General features: G+C 30.8%; 1 protein-coding gene across 1 annotated transcript in view; it reads right to left on the reverse strand.

The window, feature by feature from the left end:
• LOC128179519 (uncharacterized) overlaps positions 1–16,275 on the reverse strand; it is a 271,672-nt gene that overhangs the window by 13,739 nt on the left and 241,658 nt on the right. Inside the window, 7 exon segments of the mRNA XM_052846961.1 lie at positions 3,318–3,413; positions 3,600–3,644; positions 4,292–4,405; positions 5,039–5,229; positions 7,220–7,277; positions 9,842–9,952; positions 10,799–10,988. Of these exon segments, the coding sequence (XP_052702921.1) occupies positions 3,318–3,413; positions 3,600–3,644; positions 4,292–4,405; positions 5,039–5,229; positions 7,220–7,277; positions 9,842–9,952; positions 10,799–10,988 (805 nt within the window).

The following is a 16,275-nucleotide window of genomic DNA, read 5'->3' on the forward strand; positions in this document are numbered from 1 at the left end:
ATACAAATATAACTGGTCCATCAAATATCCTGAAATTTTAATGAGATTGGCAGATTAATAACTGCCAATCTTTTGTTTTGACCAGGCCAAGTCTTGCCTACCCATTTTACCGGATGCCGAACCGAACCGAAGCTGAAACACGCCTTTCCTTTATCATTATTTTCGTAATAACTCAGATTTGAAACTGAATTAGACCTTAATTTTTGCAATTTATATTTTCCTTCCCATAAGGATAATTTATGCTACACTACGTTGAATTTGCCTCGGTAGTTCTTGAGAAGAAGATTTTTAAAAATGCACCCCCTTTTTCTACAGTTTCAAGGTTTTCTCCGCTTTGAATACAGATCGGACTTTTATTTCTGCAATTTATTTTCGCCATCCCATAAGGCTGCTTTGTGCCAAATTTGGTTGAAATTGGATAAGCGGTTTTAGAGAAGAAGTTCAAAATGTAAAAAGTTTACAGACGGACGGACGGACGGACAGACAGACGGACAGACGGACGACGGACAAAATGTGATCAGAATAGCTCACTTGAGCTTTCAGCTCAGGTGAGCTAAAAAAACTTAAGTTTACTCTAGGTAGAACTAATTAATAAAAAATGTATAGCCTATCATGTTTATTAGACCAGTTCTTGAATATGCTTCTGTAGTATGGGACGGTTGCAATAAGTTTGACATGGAGAGATTAGAAAAAGTTCAATTAAGTGCTGCAAGGATTGTTACAGGTTTACCCATTAAGCATCTACAGAATCTCTCTACACAGAAACTGGCTGGGAATCTCTGGTCAGTCGACGAAATAAGGCTAAATTAATAACCATGTTTAAAATTCATACAAATCAAGTACCTGAGTACTTGAGCAACATTATTCCTCCCGTAACAAAAAATGTCTCAATATATCACACAAGAAATAGCGAAAATTATAGTGTTCCAATCAGCAGATTAGAACTTTACAAAAAATCGTTTGTACCTGACACCATTCGGAAATGGAATTCTCTCAAATTAGAACGCGGCTATGTTAAGGCTGCCCGATTAATTTCACACCGATATGTAGAAAGTCACTTGTCTGTACTTCATAAGATATGACGTCATAGTTAACTTTGACGTCACGATCTGCATTCCTTTCGATCGTTCTTAGGTAATGTACCGTAACATAATAAGTGATATTCATAGTGCATAATATAAAACCGCTTCATTCCTTTACATAGACACTGTTATAAATACTAGTGATACTAAATTCAACATCACCGGTATGGAGTATTAAAAAAATCAACAGTTTTAAAGCTTCGTAATATGTAAATAACTATTCATAAACTAATGGTTTTGAGACTCCCCCTGCTACGTGTAATCTAATGAATGGTGATATGTATATGCATATAAAAAACGACTTGGCACAAGTGAAAGATAAAAACAATCTTAGTATATTTTAAGTGAAATCGGGAAAGAAAATAAGTACCACTGTGAATCTTGCTGGGGGAAACCTACCGATTGACCCGATTTTGTGTAAATTGAGCCTAAAAGGTAAAAATGTGCCTAATTTCGATGGCGGTGCGAAATGTTTTGACAATATTTCAAATAAACGAAATATTTAATTGAACCCCCAGCAAGAACTGCAAAATACATTACTTATCGAAGGGTTTTACATAAAAATATTTTTGATTTAATGACATCATTCACTTGTGCCGATGCGATTTTTATAGATTATTTACCCTGTTAGAATACACCCGTAACGTGCTTAAGAAAAATATATGACGTCACAAAAATACATCAAATATAGTGTTAGATGTCACTGTTAATTTATGTAATAAAAGTTAAAAGAAACTCGCTCGGTTAAAGTATTTTTCGATAATTAACAAAGTATCATTTTTCGATATATATTTAGCTTCGGACAGCCTTAACATAGCCGCGAAGTTAGGGAAGCAACGTCTCTCAACATATTCAAGAAAAACATTACTGAAAGTATTCCTCAACCTCCAAAATATTTTTCATTTGGTAAACGCACTATGAATATTTTACATACCAAGTTGAGACACAACTGTCTTTTGAATTATGATCTGTATAGAAGAAACATTATTGAATCACCCAATTGTATTTGTGGTCAAAAGGAGGATGTTTATCACTTTTTCTTTGTATGCAAGAATTTTGTAAATGCAAGAAAATCTTTTTGAATTACTTTTTAATAGGCTTGATAAAACAATTTTAATTAACTCACATTTGCTTCTTTGGGGTAGTGACAATTTGTCTTACAATACAAACTGCTTTATTTTTTCAGCAGTTCAAAAGTTCATTAAAGAGTCTGGAAGATAATTAAATTACTTTTGGTTTTGCTTTCTATACTGTATATTAACATTATCTACTATATATTTGCAATTACTTTGTAAATGTATGTCTATGAATTTAATTATTATAAAGTCAATAACTATAAGTAACATGTAATATTACATGTACTATGACAATTGTATATATTGTATGCATTATCATTAGGAGAGGAACTTGTAAGTTGCAAGAACTTGTTTCCGATCCTTTTGCGTTATTTACACAATAAAATATGTTCAAATCAAATAAACGGCTAAGAAGCAATAACATTTTAGGACGTGGACAACACAAACTTTGATTTTAAGAAGGAATTTAGCATAGCATTTTTACGCCTCTCTGACAAAAATGTCTTTGTTTTATTTAGATTTTCTATAATTTTGTTCAAGTCGGGTTTATTAGTTTAAGCAATATAAAGTGACGGAAATGTGTGAGCTAGTGTGGAAGTGAAAGTGGTTAAAATATACATGTATCTTATTTGTTCATTTGTTAATAAATTTCATCAGTTCAGAATGTCTTAATTGTTTTGTAGAAAACGCTTGGTTCATCCACGTTACAGTAGTATTATCACGTTTTGTAAAAGTGTCATTGTTGAGAAGAAGGTGCAGATTTTTTTTGTTATATAGTTTTATGATGAATTTTAACCCTTTCATGGTCCCCAATTCAATTCAACGGTCACGGATTTAATAATTTACCATTTTTAATTTACACAAAAGCATGAATATAAATATTTTTAATTATTGTGATGTAGTTTTTGAGGAAGTATAAGGTTTTTTTCCCTTTAATAAAAGATTCTGAATATTGTTTTTACTATTTAGTCTACCCTTTTTAAAGAGATAAGTTGTACCACGTTATGTTAAATTTGGCCAAGTAGAGGTAAAGAAAAGGTAAAATATTTAAAATGCTTTTTTCAGACGAACGGCAGGATTAGCTATACGTTATCAGAGAAGCCTGGTCTTTATAAAGTTTGTTTGCAAAAGACAATTATCTGACTTGCTACTACCAAACCTTTTACTATTGTTCCTGTTTTATCCTGTGGATTGTTTTTAATATATATTGAATGATCCTTCTCCTCCTCCCTCTCCTCCTTCTCCTCCTTATTAACTACAAATTAAGCATAAAAGATAAAAAGCGAAAGACAGATATGTATTTTCAATATTATTTCTGAGATTTTAATATCTTAATAATTTTCAAATGAAAAGATGTTTTATTGTTTGAACGTCAGTAACTAATTGCCGATGTATTATGCTGCAGATTAAATATAACTTATAAGCCATGTTGAACTAATACCTTGTACAACTAATGCTTCTTGTTTCTCCTTTTCTTCTTCATTAACTTCAAATTAAATAAGAAAGATAAAAAGTAAAACACAGATATGCATTTTATTTAATTTTCTGAGAATTTATTTCTTTATTTACAGATTAAGACATTCTTAAGTGTTTGAACCTCCCCCGACTTATTTCACGCAAAGAGTAGATATCGTATGGCTGCAGAAATTATATAACTAATATGCTATGTTGCACTAATATCCATCTTCCCAAGGCATAGGTTTTTTATCCGCTCCGCTCTACATAAACCCTTGACCGGATAGGCGGAGTTTGAAGGGGTTAGAAACCTCGCACGCTGGTTGGGGACAGGTTTTCATTATCCAATAAGAAACGTTGTGTTAATAATGATTTTAATTTGATATTCATCAAAGTTGAACCGAGTAAGTATTTGACTTACTGTTATCGGTTTTTAGTCCGAGTGAATCCATATTATCTACAAATTTGATTTTGTTCCTGGGAGCAGCCATATTGCTATACTGTTTCTTTTTCTAACGCACTACCTGATTGGTCAGAACAAAAGGTCACAAAAGTTAAAAATGAGATCACTCACTAGATGGCGGAATCATTAACCGGCATATGTGTTGTATATTCGGTCAATGGTTTATGTAGAGCAAAGCGGATCAGTAACCCTTGACTTGGGAATATGACTTATACCTTGTTCAATCAATACTGCATTATCATGTTTATCCGTTTGAATTAGTGGTGAAAGTTCTAAGGCTGTATCTGTAAGTTGTTCTTCGTCATCACGTCTTTTCCGGAGTTGACTAACTAGATGTTGAAGAAGCATAACAATTGCATTTACTAAATTTGTTTTTGTTTCCTCTACTATGTGCACTTATTTCAACTTTGTTAAGTTATGCTTTAGTTCTAAGTATATTTTATTAATTTAATTTAACCACTATTAGAAGAAATGGTTCAGAAGGTTGCAAATTAAATAGCTGACAAAAATACACACAATGGCCTAATTTAATTTATAAATAGAGAAAGAAAATATGTTTTTGAGAAAAAACAGTCTTTATGTTTGGAAACGCTGCCCTTACTAACAAACACAATTTGTATTAATAAGGTAATAATCTATACATCACAAGACAAGGTTTTACGTAGTTCGAGCGTCATAAGGATACAAATGTCTTCACGCATTAACTGTTAAGTCGAAATAAAATAGAATTAAAAGGTTATAACTGGGTTTGTGAACTCGTATTAGCATTAACAACTTAACAGAATAGAGCAGTAACTGTTGTTACTTCTTGAACATAAACGGTTAAAAATGTGTTTTTCAACAAATAAAAAATAGTAAATAAAATTCCGCCAACCTGCCCAAATTTTTGGCAAATTGGGATGAGAATCTAGATATTAATTTCATATGGCCTCATAACTTAGTTAAGAAAATTCATCTCTTACCTTTCCTATAAATGATACACGCAATACAGAAGAAAGAGATAGAGATAAGTACTCCGTAAAGTATTGGTATCATGGTCACTTCATCCTTGATGGCAAATTCATTCTTTTTAAGTGTTTTGTTTGCGTTCATAGAAGCAATTTCCACGTGTATTGATTCCGTAGTTTCTGGAAGTTGAGTTGTTGTGTCAATACTGTTTAAAAAAAACAAAAGAAATGACGTTTTTCTACATTAAATAAAACTTTCATTGATATTAATTATTGGAACATTACTGCGGTATTGTATTCTAGGTCTTCTAACCTTTAAATCTCCTGAATGATTTTGTTTCAAGAAATTACCATTTTTTTTTGCGCTTCGAAACAAGATTTAACAATATATACTTAAATTGGCATTACCTTCAAATTGTAATTTGTAATTAGTAATATAATACTCTACTTTATATATAAGAAACACTATATTTTACCGTTGAACTTTTCAACGGAAATGAACAAAATTTCTTTTTTTTTAGCTTGTGGCATTACAAAAGTAAATTAGTTCATATAGTTATATATTTTAACTTTTTATAAAATCCCAACGACAGCATATTTATTAGTGTAAACATTTTTAAAGTCTATAAATACTTATTTATATCAATTTAAATGACATATATTTATTTAATATCAGTTCTTTGTAACGTCAGTTATACACACTGATGCTTTTTACTAATTAAAACGGAAATCTCCTAAACAATGTTTGTTTTATAATATTAATTTTTTTCAGTAATAATTTTGCTTGATTTATTTCATGAATCAAAAACACATGCGTTGATAACGCAAAAAGGGAGAACCAAACAATTTTTTATGAAATGTTTCTTGACATTGATCTATTGTGTGACATGTGGTGATAACAAACAGTGTTCAAATTCAAAATTCTAAGGGAAATTACAAAACAGGAGCATAGCAATCACCGACCTCTTAAAAAAATGAAGTAGGATCAGGTCCACAGGTCAAAATCTAAATCATTTTGAATCTACAGTATATCAGCTATTGCTATTGAACACATTTTGTATCATTAAAGTTCTTGAAAGATGAAAGACATTTTGATGAATATTCTTAAATAAAACTTTCAAACATTTCTGGGGTTTCAAAATTGTCGACGGGTCACAAATTGAAAAACTTGTAAAGATTTGTCTGTTTTAACTGTGCCTACAAATTATGTTGCTAAAAAGAATTAACGTTTTTTAAATTCATAGTCTTGTTTCAATTTTTTATACTTCAAAGAGAAAGGCATTGATAAAATTAATGTTGATATTTTATGAAAAGTAACAAATTGTCTTATAATATTTTTGCTTGTTAAGTGCTGACAGAACAAAGTTCTAAAACAAAATTAAATTTACAATCGTTCAAAAGTTAAATGTTAAAGTTTGGATATAACAGGAATTTATTTGTTGTTTTTTTAACACCTCACCCCTTTTTACTGTTTTCTAATTACAGTCAGTTCAGGCATATCTGACATATGCCTGATATGACATATCAGACAATATACACCATAGCATAGCATAGCATTGAAATCTCATTCCATATCATTGGAATTTCATATCATAGCATTGAAATCTCATACCATAGCATTGGAATCTCACACCATACCATACAATCTCATAGATTCTCATTCGTCATATCATACCATAGCATATATGTACTGTAGCATAGCATACAATATGATTTTAACTCGGTTTTAAATGCTTTTATTCAGACTAAATGTTCACATTGCATATTAGTGGTAAACTTCGGCTTTTTATCATTTTACTTCAAAATGTTTCGAACTCTTCTGTATTTTTTGGATTTCTTTTATTTTGTTCAAATCTCAGCATACCATAGCATAGTATACCATACCATATCACTCAGTCCTTCGTTTTAATTTATCATAGCATAACTTACAAATCTCATATTATTGAAATCGTATAGCATATCATTAAAATCGCATAGCATAGCATAGCATAAAATTGTAAAAGACATGCATGAAACGACAGTATCCTCCTCCCCCTTTGAAGGGAACCGGACCCTATATTTAAACAAACCTGAATATTCTAGATTTTATAGTTAGCTAAAGAGTTGTGAGAAATATTAAAATGAAAAATAAGATATATCGCCCAAAGTTTTTACAAGTTAAGCTCAAATACTTAATACCTTTCCAAAGTGTCTTACCCTTTACAAGATGGTTCGGCAAGGAAACACCCATTTCTAATTGATGTACAACTCGGATCTATAAGAGAGAAACAAATGGCTGAATTTTCGTTTGGATTTCTTTGTAAAAACAAATTTATTGTAGACTTTCAATGTTGTTGTCGTGTAAAATATGAGAGAAAATGGTAATAAGAAAAGGACCTCGTGTACATAATTTACTTCTGTTGTTATCAATTGTTTTGAATACTTGTCATAAGATCCATGGCATTTCATTTTATTAAAACTCTGTTAAAAAGCCAGATAAACTGAAGCTTCTGACCCCTTTCATTCAAGAGTATAGATTTTTTAAGGTATCTCATTCTTCAATGTTGTTGTATAAAGAAATTTTTAAGAAGTATATCATTGAAATATAATGACAAAACATACTTACAATTACAAAGAAATAGTGGGGTCAGTTTTCATACCTCTGAGTTATGACCTATTTAATTTGATCTTTTTGCACCTAAAATGCAATTTCAGCCTAATTGGGATTTGTCGTCAGTTTTCTTAATTAAGCAAACTAATTTCATTAAATATAGTTTTCAATTATACACAATAGCTAGACTGAATGGAAAGATTACGAAAACATTTCGTATGAGGCTGCAAAATGTTTGGAAGGACTTACATTTGAAATAGAAAATTTTATAATAGTTATAATTTGATCTGAAATGATTTTTTTTTAATATCAAAAATTTATTCGATTAATCTAGTTTGCTTTGGTAGGTGTTCAGTTATATATGAAACATTGAGGTCAGTGATGTCAAGGTTTACATAAAGGGCTTCAAAGCAAAATTTGGCTAAAAACAATTTAGTCATTGTTTATGTATTCGGAGGATTTCTTCATTCAGTTTTGTACATGCCATACAGAACCTGTAGAATATGTTATATTTATATAAATATTTATATTTATATTATGTCATATTATATTTATTTTTATATGAATATGTAGAATATATAGAGCAGAAGAGGCTCACTCCTCCTAGGCACCTGATCCGCTCTGCTTTGAATTTGTATTTTGTTTTATGGATTTTAGAGATGGTTGACAGTGTGTCATTGTCATTTTTCATTGCAAACCAATCAAATGTTAAAAATGTGGGTAATAAATAAAGTATGATAAAAAGAAAAGTTTATTGAAAATTCATAACATTTTTTGTTTTAGTCATTTTCGTCTAAAAGAAAACCTTTCCGCACGAAAGTAATAGTTCCTTCAAAAAAAACTTGTGTTTTTAGCTCACCTGAGCTGAAAGCTCAATGAGCGTTTCTGATCACATTGTTACCTCAAAAAGCCAGTTAATTTTAAATTACACAGCGTTACCATCTGTATGATTTTTGTGTAGTGGAGGCTTTTTTGACGTTGTTTGGTTCTTTCGGCTATTTGACTGTCAAGCCAAAAATAACGACGTCATTATTTTAACTTACACTAACTGAAAATTAAAGCTTCTTATTCTAAAGAAGACTTCAGAAAGTGGTGAAAAATTAATCGGAATACACTCAAATCTTTATACTAGCATCGGAAAACATGCAAAGATAAAAAACAATATTTACATTTTCCAGTGTCTTTGCCTGTGATAACACTACGTATCGATTTTGTACTATATAACCCATAATGCAAATAACGCCATATTGAGGCGCCATCGGGGTTTGCGTATTTATATTTTTAAATACTTAATCGTACGATTGCTTAAAATTATATAAATATAAGTAATAAGGAATCATTCTTTGAATATTATGAGATGATAATTTCGGTCGGGGCGTGATCAAATCTTTCATAAAGCCCTTCGAGCTTTATTGAATTTGATCACGCACCGACAGAAATTATCACCTCATAATACTAAACTTATGATTCTTTATATCTTAATTTTAAAAAAAGACTACTGTGATAAAACAATTACTGAAAGAGTTTTGTGATTTCAACATATGTATTATTTTTTTTAAAGAAATTGACTTACAACATAAATTTGGCAAATATATGATAGAATGAAGTACTTAAAAGGTACTTTAGTTCTCTCCACGTAATATCGCTTACATTTCAAAACAGTAACAACCTACGATGTATATGTACCTCTGTGATATTTTTTGTTTTGACGATTGACTAATCTGAAACACAATGACTAATCTGAAAAAAAGTATGATTACTTTAAAGACTTTAGAGACGTACACGCTGGAGTTTCCATCGCCCGACAATAAGTTTTCCTCCAAAAATAAAACCAGCAAACTACTGATTTCAACTTTAAAAAAGGCGTCATATCAATTTATAGTAGACCCATGGGTTTTTTTTGCACTTGACAGTCATAAAAATTCGTTGAAAAATTGATGTTTTCCAAAAGCAAAGGAAGAATATGCCACCATAAAAAAGGAGAAGTTTTCAAAATGGGTTGTTCCTAGAAATTGTTTTAAAAAAATTTATTTTGATCATACATTTCAAAACGGATTCTCAAAAGACAGTGTACTATAATTTTATCAATATTCGAGAATTTTGACAATTTCAAAGTTTAAATCACTTTCTTGAACAAAAGTTGGTGCTTAACAAATGATAATGAAATCACAAATATTGCTATTGGGTTATTTTTTTTTATGTTAAAAACATAACTCCTTGTGACTTACATTTAAACAAATCATATGATGGAAAGGAAGAATTGTGACATCTAGATTTGAAACTGCTGCAGCTGTATGAATATATCGTCGAGTCATCTTTTTTTAGATACAAACAATAACCTGTAATGAAATTATACAGTGATTATTAAAACAGAGATTAATACAATGATATTACAATGAGCACGCAGCATTAAGAATTGTTGTCATGGAATTAAAATTTTGACATTCTGCAATTAAGGAGAGTAGTGTAAGTTTTTGTACATCTAAATGGTATTAGTTATGTTTCTATTTAGAACCGGGTTCAAGTTTGCTTGTGTTACCCCTGTTATCTTGTAATGATATATAAGATCTATATAAAGATGTTTTAAATATATTATTTGTTTCTAACATTTTTTGTTTTAAAACCATGTTTATACAAACTTAGCAATATTAAATTTTCATATCATTTTTTTTTGTTTACACATAAAAGCTGTCATAAGTTTTGATGTCACTATGCTTCAACAGAAATCGTGTGGGGTTTTGTTATTAAATTTATTACGTTACTGACCGCGAATTTAAAACTTGTAATTAGAAATGAACATGTACCTTTAAATTTGGATGGTTCTTTAATACACCAATTACAATCTTTAAAAATACTTATAAAATGTTTTGTAGGCAGCCATATCAACAAAGTAGTGTATTTAAGTTTTAAATTTAAAAAATGAAAAGAAACACAATACCATTTATTTATGTGTGTATATAGTTTACTTTTATTACTTCTTAGAATATCCTGTTTAGAGTAGGTCTCTCTCTCTCTCTCTCTCTCTCTCTCTCTCTCTCTCTCTCTCTCTCTCTTCTGCGTGGAGAAAGTGTTGGGTTGAACTAGATGTGCATACTAGCTCCAAAGTAACGAACAACTACTTAGAACATGACTAGCCACCAATTACAATCTAGCAGCTTTATCGTTTAGTGGCAAATAATGTGTACCTTCCTGTATCCATATGAAACGAGCTCTATAACAGAACTCCAGCAGCTGGGTGAACTTTTCGTTAGGGAAACATAAGTATCCATTATCCTCAGTACAGTTGATGGCAGACGACCTCTCGTTCCAATCTGTCTGATTTCTGGGACATAATTCTGTTGAGTATACTGGAAACTTGTAGCCATCCAGCTTTTTCTGGAATAAATATATGTCCTTCATATTTACTATTTATATACTAAATGTTACCTAATATTTTACACTATAATAAGTACGTAACATTAACTTCATTTGTTATACTTTCATGTTAAATACTGAAATCTGATTGGTTAAGACGCAGTTAATAATATTTACTATTACCCTCAGCGTTAGCAACGCACTTGGCAACGGGTAACATTAAAAAATGTTACATGCGCGAAAATTATGCGCGTACGGTTCGCTGTAGAATTCACGTTATTCCTATATAAAAGCAGTAAAATTTTCTTAAAAAGACATTCAGTATAACAAAATAAATAGTGCCTGTTTGGGAGGATAACAGTTGAAATTGACACCCCTCGAAAACCATTGTCAACCTCCGCTTCGCGTCGGTTGACAATGGTTTTCTCGGGGTGTCAATTTCAACTGTTACTCTCCCAAACAGGCACTATTTATATAATATTAACAGATTAACCTTTATATCACTTGTGTACATGACATTATATGTGCTAAAGGTGTATTTATTCAAAAACAATTTTTTTCCTTTTTGAAGTAATAAAATTAATCAAAAGTGACCTTTAAATTTTATACACGTAAATGATTATGCTTTTCATTCCACCTCTTTGGGAAAAAAATGCTGCATTATGTTTTATAACTTAATTCAAAATGGATGACACCCATAACATATTTTAGCGGCCCCTTTTTCAAGGTATAATATGGTCATTTTTCATATGGACTACTTCTTTCAAGGCTCATACAGCAAGCAGCTTTCTGGGGAGTGTGCAGTCTGTTTACATACGAACGGAAAACACGTGGTTTTGACGGTATACCGGTTGGAGCTAGATATTTTGAGAAAATGACGTATCGTGTGCCATTTTTGGTGTCAGAAAATGAGATAGGGAACACATAACATTCCCTCCGAATATTTTGTCAAGAGAAATACAAAACTTATTCTTAGAAGTGTTTCCCTCTAAATGTTGTATAGTAAAAGCAATTACCGATGTGACACCTTTTAATGCGATGACATAAAGAAAATCGATCATGATTTTGATAATTTTAAGCAAAATAAGGAAGAAATTGTCACATCTTGTTTTGTTATAATATATAACTAGCTTTGTTAAGATTGTATCATTGATAATTTATGATTTTTGACCCACCGACGGTGAATTTCGATCTGGCTTGATTAAGGATAAGGTGGAATAATACCCCAGGAAAAAGTCATTCAAATTCACAGGGAAATTTTGATAATAAAAGATATAATGATAAATAAACTGTACAAATGTCAAATAAGCGAAAAATTTGCAGTTAGGGGATAAAAATGAATATCTAAAAAAATATTCCAGTAAGTAACAACAAAAGGTTCTGCTTGATTCGAACTCGGGATGTACGGATCACAAATCCGACACTTTATCCACTCGACTATGGAGTTAGTTATATGTTTCAGTCCATGAAATCCTTTTAATAAAACATAATGTCGTTTCAATCAGCGGTCAGCCATTGTGTGAGTATGTGTTATTCCACCTAAAGTTCAACGTCATTAGTAAAATTTGTCCTTATCACAAAACAAATTTATAAAATAAATTATAAAGACATAACATTGGATATTTTTACTACAATTTGAAAATAGGTTCAAACAAAAATAGGCTTATGGCAAAACGGAGGAACTTCGGACTATTTTTTTTTTTAATTTGTTTTCCACTAAAACATTTTTGGCAGTTCTAAAATAATAAAAGTTAAATTCTTATTATAAAGTCTATATAATTTTGCATATTTTCTGTTGGTTTTATCTCACTCATTTTTTATAAATATCGTATGGCACGAACGCAATGCAAAAATATGGATAAAATGATTGAAAAAAAGTTAGAGACACAATATCTAAAAATAATTGTCCTCATATAAATTTTATTCCAGCAGAATATGTTAAAGCAATTTGAGCTGCAATTGTTATGCTGAATTTGTTTTTTACGAAAAATGTTCTTTTCCACTAAAATGACAAAAATATCATGGTTTTTAAAGTTCTGTAAGACATATTTTTATTTGAAAAGCCGGAAAGAAGCCTTAAATGAAGCGAAGTTGAATTATTGTCGTCCTGTACAAAAATTGATCTGCTATATATTCCTTAGAAGAGAAATATTTATTCTGACGAAAATTAATGATTCTTTCAAACCCCTTTTATCAAAAGAGTTTAATTTACATGCAAACTTATCATACTAGCAGGTTTTTGCAGTAAAATAAAATTCTAAGAAATACAGCTCATATTGCTTTAAATATAATCAGTATAATACTATATATTTTTAGTTATATCCTCTTTGAGATTTTTGTTTAATTGAATTTTTAAAAAAAAACTTCACTTGGTATTTGAAAACTAATACTAGTGGAAGAAAATTCTGACAAGTATTCTTCAAAATTGTTTTTAAAAACTTTATACTTTGTATCTATTTAGCTACACTGTTATTCATAAATTGTTTTTACATTCTTTAATGAGTTAAGTCATTTGTTACATTTTCACAATTAAGAAAATTTCAATCGTGGTGTAAAATTTGAGGGATTTTCCTTGAATTTTCAAAAATATTCATTTGTCATTAACTAAAAGAGTAGGTAACTAACCTTCTATTTTGAAAATGCAAAATAACACTACAAGTAAAGGTCATCAATAGATTGTTTTTCTCAATATTAGCAGTATTATTTTTTTCAATCTGAGAAAATGACATCGTTAATGCCTGTGTTACATTTTAGCTGGTGGTCGGGCGAACAATTTTTCCTCGCATCGTCGTATGCAATCGATCGTCCATCAGCCGATTTGTCAAAATTGTCCAAAAGACCAGTCAACCCTCGGTGGATTTTCTTTCGTCAATCGGTGTTTCACGCCGAAATTTAAGAAAAATCCAAATGCCTATTATTAAGTCAATCGACCGACGACAGACATTAAATCTCTCTGCTGATGATGGGACGTTGATCGAGAGTTGCTTGACTGACTACTTAACGACTGTTTCATCTCAATGGAATTGGGCATCGACGCAGAAAAAAAATTAGAACTTGGCAAGACGGACACAAAATTGGTCGTCCGCTGAAGAAAGGTTTATATCGGCCAAGACTGATGAGTTGCAGACTGTCGCCAGAACAACTCCATATTTGCGTCAAAAATCATCCGTTGGTCATTTTTGAAAATTTGACTAGGTTTAAGGAAATTTGACAAGTCTCGTTTACATATCACATGAAATTATTTCATCGCAAAAATCTCACTTACTGAGGAAAAACTTCAAAGTAAATGACGGTTAATGAAATTTATAGTCACGTCTATCTACAGTACTTAATATTATAATGCTAACATATTCATGTGTCCCTGTCTCTGATAACACTCAATTAAATTTGTATCACGTTGTCCAATACATTTCACAAATAAGGCAAATGGCGTAATGCTCGGGCGCATAATTATACAAAGAATAAATAACGTAAAAAATGTCAATATTGTATTCAATTATATAACTTACTATACTTTGACCCGTGCGTGCACGGGTTGACATTGTATATTATATTGGAGATTTAAGAAATAGATAGCCTACATCGATACACCCAGGGACATATATACTAACGTCTTAGTATATAGGTCCCTGATACACCATATTGTTGACATTTACATAACCAGGCTTTAAGCCTACAAAAACGCTATTAATGTCACTTCGCTCTGCTAAGTTAGAATAATCTAACATTTACTGTGTCTCGGGACATGCCTTCACCACATTTAAAATACCTCCCATATACCCGTACCCGTAATAGAGCTGAAAATTGTAGAATCGCTTCGAAAGGATTTTGGAGAAAAATTAATGAAGCTGCATTGAAAATAACAGTCAAATTATTCAAAACAAACCATTTTGAGGCTGTAAATACCTTTTTTCTAAAAATTTAATTCATATTAATGAAGAATTCAACACTTTTCCACCAACGTTTATTTTACTCGCTTCGAATTTACACACCGTGTTGTCATTCGGAATTCTTTGGATTTTTCATATTCAATGAACTGAGTTATAGCTAAACTTTTCTCCCGTATTCCCTTTGATGAATAGAATATATGACAAAGAACTATATATGATATTAGTCAAATTAGGCCCCCAAATTTCGCTATTTTTAAAATGATTCAGGTACATTAATTTGTTGTGTTATTTTATAAAAGAGTTGATATGAAATGTGTTTTTCACCTATTTATTTGATTTATATGCACTCACTGGCAGTATATGACGTCAGAAGTGACGCTATTTTTATAATTCAATCAAAATCAACCAAAAATTGACATTTTTCTTATCTTTTTTCGAATGGGAAATATAGAGCGACTCTTTGAACAAGAACGAACTTTATGTCACTTATAACTATTGGAAAGATACATCTTTGGTGAAAATATTTTGTTTGTTCAAGTAGTCGCTCAATGTTTCCTTAAAGAAAAACTGCCTCAAAACAAGCCGTTTTATGCTAAAAATGCGAAAATGGCGGGAAAAGGTAAACTTTATGATGTCATATTTTTAAATTGGGGGCACTAAAATCAAAATGAAAATTATGAAAAAACTTCAAATGTATATTTGTACAAATAAAACAAAGACTTACAGTAAAATGACAATGCTCATTTTGGGGGGCCATTTTAGGCTCAAACCATATATAGTCCTTTTCAATGAAAATTTACACGTATTTGTAATATCATTTATGAGTTTTTCCATGCAAATGTGATATTGTGGTAACATAAAACTAAAGAGACCATGATTTAGCGTGAATGTAATGCGCATGCGCAAGATTGTAAAATCCAAAAAATCCACATGATTTCCGAGGAATTTTTCTTGATTATTACATGTAATTAGCGAAGCTTGATTGATAAAAAATAAAAACAAACTGGTAATCTTTAAGTACCATTAATGTTTAAAATATATAAAACAAAATACAGTACTCTTCCGATTTCTCGGTATTAAAGCCCAAAAATTCGAGTCTATTATTTTAATATAGTAGTATAGATAAGTTGATCAGATCTCTCACAGAAGTCTGAAAATAAAGCCTTTATGGGTTTGCTCACTCCCGACCAAAATTATCACCTCATAAAACTCAACGAATAATTCCAAGGTTATTCATTAATAATGTATGATTTTGAATGTTTACTTTTTCCTCTATTCCCGTGTAAATTGTTATGTAGTATGGTTATATTTTCTCTGTTGTAAATAACAATCAAAGATATATTCAAACTTTTTAATATCAAACACGCATACCAAAATGGATATCTCGTGACATGCGTGTTACAAACGAGTAACATTAT

This window comes from Crassostrea angulata, chromosome 4, assembly GCF_025612915.1.
Source record: "Crassostrea angulata isolate pt1a10 chromosome 4, ASM2561291v2, whole genome shotgun sequence".
In the NCBI taxonomy this organism is placed as follows: Eukaryota; Metazoa; Mollusca; class Bivalvia; order Ostreida; family Ostreidae; genus Magallana; species Magallana angulata.